At 60.7% G+C, this 2,525-nt stretch overlaps 1 protein-coding gene across 1 annotated transcript in view; it reads right to left on the bottom strand.

Moving 5' to 3' along the window:
- Positions 1-565: 565 nt before the first annotated feature.
- The window catches only part of INAVA (innate immunity activator), a 25,442-nt gene continuing 23,482 nt past the window's right edge, over positions 566-2,525 (bottom strand). The window contains exons 10-11 of the mRNA XM_024749655.1: positions 2,295-2,510; positions 566-823 (exon numbers count right to left, since the gene is read on the bottom strand). Of these exons, the coding sequence (XP_024605423.1) occupies positions 731-823; positions 2,295-2,510 (309 nt within the window). The 3' untranslated portion in view covers positions 566-730. The remainder of the gene's footprint in view (positions 824-2,294; positions 2,511-2,525) is intronic.

Genomic DNA, 2,525 nt, shown 5'->3' with positions numbered 1-2,525 from the left:
TCAAGAGGCCCAGGGAAGGGGGTCAGCTCCCGGCCAGGGCCTACTGATACTCCAATCTGGAGAGGCCTCCAACCCAAGGCTCCAGGGTCTGGGTCGATGCTGGGAGCCTCAGGACAAGGGCGCACACAGTGACAGGGGCCCCTACGAGGAAGTCACGGGGTCAGGAAAAGAGCAGAGCCGAGGAAGAGACTCCGCCAGGACACACTGACCTTTAACCTAGCTCTCGGTGCGTGCATCACAGAGCACATCATAGAGGGGACGACTCGCCCCCAGCCCGGGCACCCCTACAGCCTGAGAGCTGGGAAATGGGGGAGGGAGGTGCAGCCCCCAGCAGCAGTGGGGCAGGAGGGCCAGGGGCTGTTCTTTGGGGATGCGTCCCCTACCACACGTCTTGCACACGGAGACAGATGCTGTTAGTCAGAGGCAAGGCCTCGAGTCCGGTAGGCCTGTCTCTGGGGAATAAAGCATTGTCATATTACAGGGATCTTGGGGACAAACCACAAATATAAATCCATAGGCCAGAGCTTCTGAACAAAAACTGGTAAAAAAAAAAAAAAAAAAAAAAATATTTGTAAAAAAAAAAAAAAAAAAAAATAGTCTCAGCTCCAGGTCATCGACCTGCGATGGGGGAGGAGAGCCGAAGAGGGCTTCAAGGGTGGGCGGTCTCAGCCCCAGCCCCGCTGGGAAGCAGTCTCTTCGGCCTGCCGGCCACGGTGTCTGGAGCCCAGGGTCACACCTGGCTGATGATCTCTCCATTCTCAGGTACAAACACTTGCACGGGGGCCCCCTCAGGCGATCTCCGGAGCACACACACGGTGGGCACCTGCCCAGGCCAGGGGGAAAGGAGAGGTGGGTGAGCAAAGCAGGTAGAGACATCAGGACAGCAAGCCCGGCCACACCATCCTTGTCCCTTAAGGACGCTGACCAGTGGCAGCACCGGCCCAGCCACTCAGCCCTTGCCTCCGCAGCAGGCTCTCTGTGCCCTCGTCCATTTCCACTCCAGCTTTCTTTGGGGTGTGACAGGCACCCTGACCTTTGCTCCACCCCCACCCCATCCCCCCCCAGCTCACTTCTCATCACCCTCCCCGTCTGGCAGGTTGGGATGGGCTGGGCCCGGGCCAAGGACAGGTCCAAGCTCGCAGGCATGGAAAGGCACGTCAGCTGGAGGGTGAGGCCTGGGACTGCGGCCAGGGTGCTGCCAGGCCCAGGATGCCAGCTGCAGCCCAGAGAACTGGGGGCGGGGGAGGGAGGTGCAGCTGGGCCCGGCCAGAATCTTGGGTCTCAAAGCAGCAGCCTGTTGGGGGCTCCTGGAGCACACCCCCTGCAGAGCCCTCCTTCCCAGGGAGCAATAAAGAAAGGCTCACTCAGCACTCCCCTGGCAGTCCAGTGGTTAAGACTCAGCGCTCCCAGTGCAGGGGGCATGGGTCCGATCCCTGGTCGGGAAACTAAGATCCCACATGCCACGCAGCCAAAAAAAAAAAAAAAAGAAAGCTCATGCACCGTCCCCCTCTTCCAGAAAGAAAAAGCTGGGCACAGAAATCAAGAGTGGCCATGCTACCTCATGTCGGGGTGCTCCACCTATATGCTGCCCACCAACTCGGTCCCTGACCTCGGGGGGCCCCAGGTGATAATAACACCACGTATTAGTACTTACTATGCATTGCTCTAATCATTTCACACATATTAACTCATCTCAAGTTCTTACTGCCCCTCTGTGATGGGTCCTTTAAGACTCCCATTTTACAGCGAGAGTGACAGAGGATCAGAGGAGTTAATAAACCTGCCCAGTGCTGGCAGGGCTGAGACTTGAACCGGGGCCTGCGCCCTTAGCCATCAGTCACCCTGCTTCTCAGCTGGGTGGCGGGAGGGCAGTGGGGCGCAGTAGCTGGCTGACAGGCAGTCACAGGTTATGGCTCCTGCATACACACTGCCAGACTCTCCCTCCGTCCTGGGCACTCAAGTCGGGAGACTGGGGGGTGATGTGGATTGGCCTTATGGTTATAAATAGAGGCCTATCTGTTTTGTAGATCATCGGTGGAGCCATTAGGAAAAAAGGTCTTAGGTGTCCGGGAGGGTCACCTCCACTGGCGCACGTGGACGCGCGCTCTAGAGCTAAACGTGCAGGCGAACTCAGGAGGCCCCCAGGGGAGTCTTCCTGCGGGCCTTCCAGAGCCGCGAGGAAATGCTCTGGGGCCTATTCCTCCGAGCTGAAAGGTACCCGGCCACCGGACTGCAGGCTGTGCGCCTGCGCCCCAGCGCCAGATCGCGGGACCTGGCCGGACCCGTGCGCGTACCTGTGTGCGCGCGAAGCTCTCGGCGCCAGGCGGCAGGCTACGCACGCGGAAAGCCCCCTGGCGGTCCAGCGAGTGGGGGCGTGAGCTCCGGAGCCGGGCCCGCTCGTGCCACGACTTGAGCTCCTCGGACACGGCCGCCTTGCTGAGCCCGCGGCCCGCGGGGCTGTCGCGCAAAGAGGGCGTCCGGACCACGCGGCCGTGGGCGGGCGGTGGGCGCTGCCAGCGCGGGGC

This window comes from Neophocaena asiaeorientalis, unplaced genomic scaffold (assembly GCF_003031525.2).
Source record: "Neophocaena asiaeorientalis asiaeorientalis breed wild unplaced genomic scaffold, Neophocaena_asiaeorientalis_V1.1 scaffold44, whole genome shotgun sequence".
NCBI lineage: Eukaryota > Metazoa > Chordata > Mammalia > Artiodactyla > Phocoenidae > Neophocaena > Neophocaena asiaeorientalis.
Note: the sequence above shows the minus strand (reverse complement) of the source record. Positions and strands in the feature narration are given on the sequence as shown.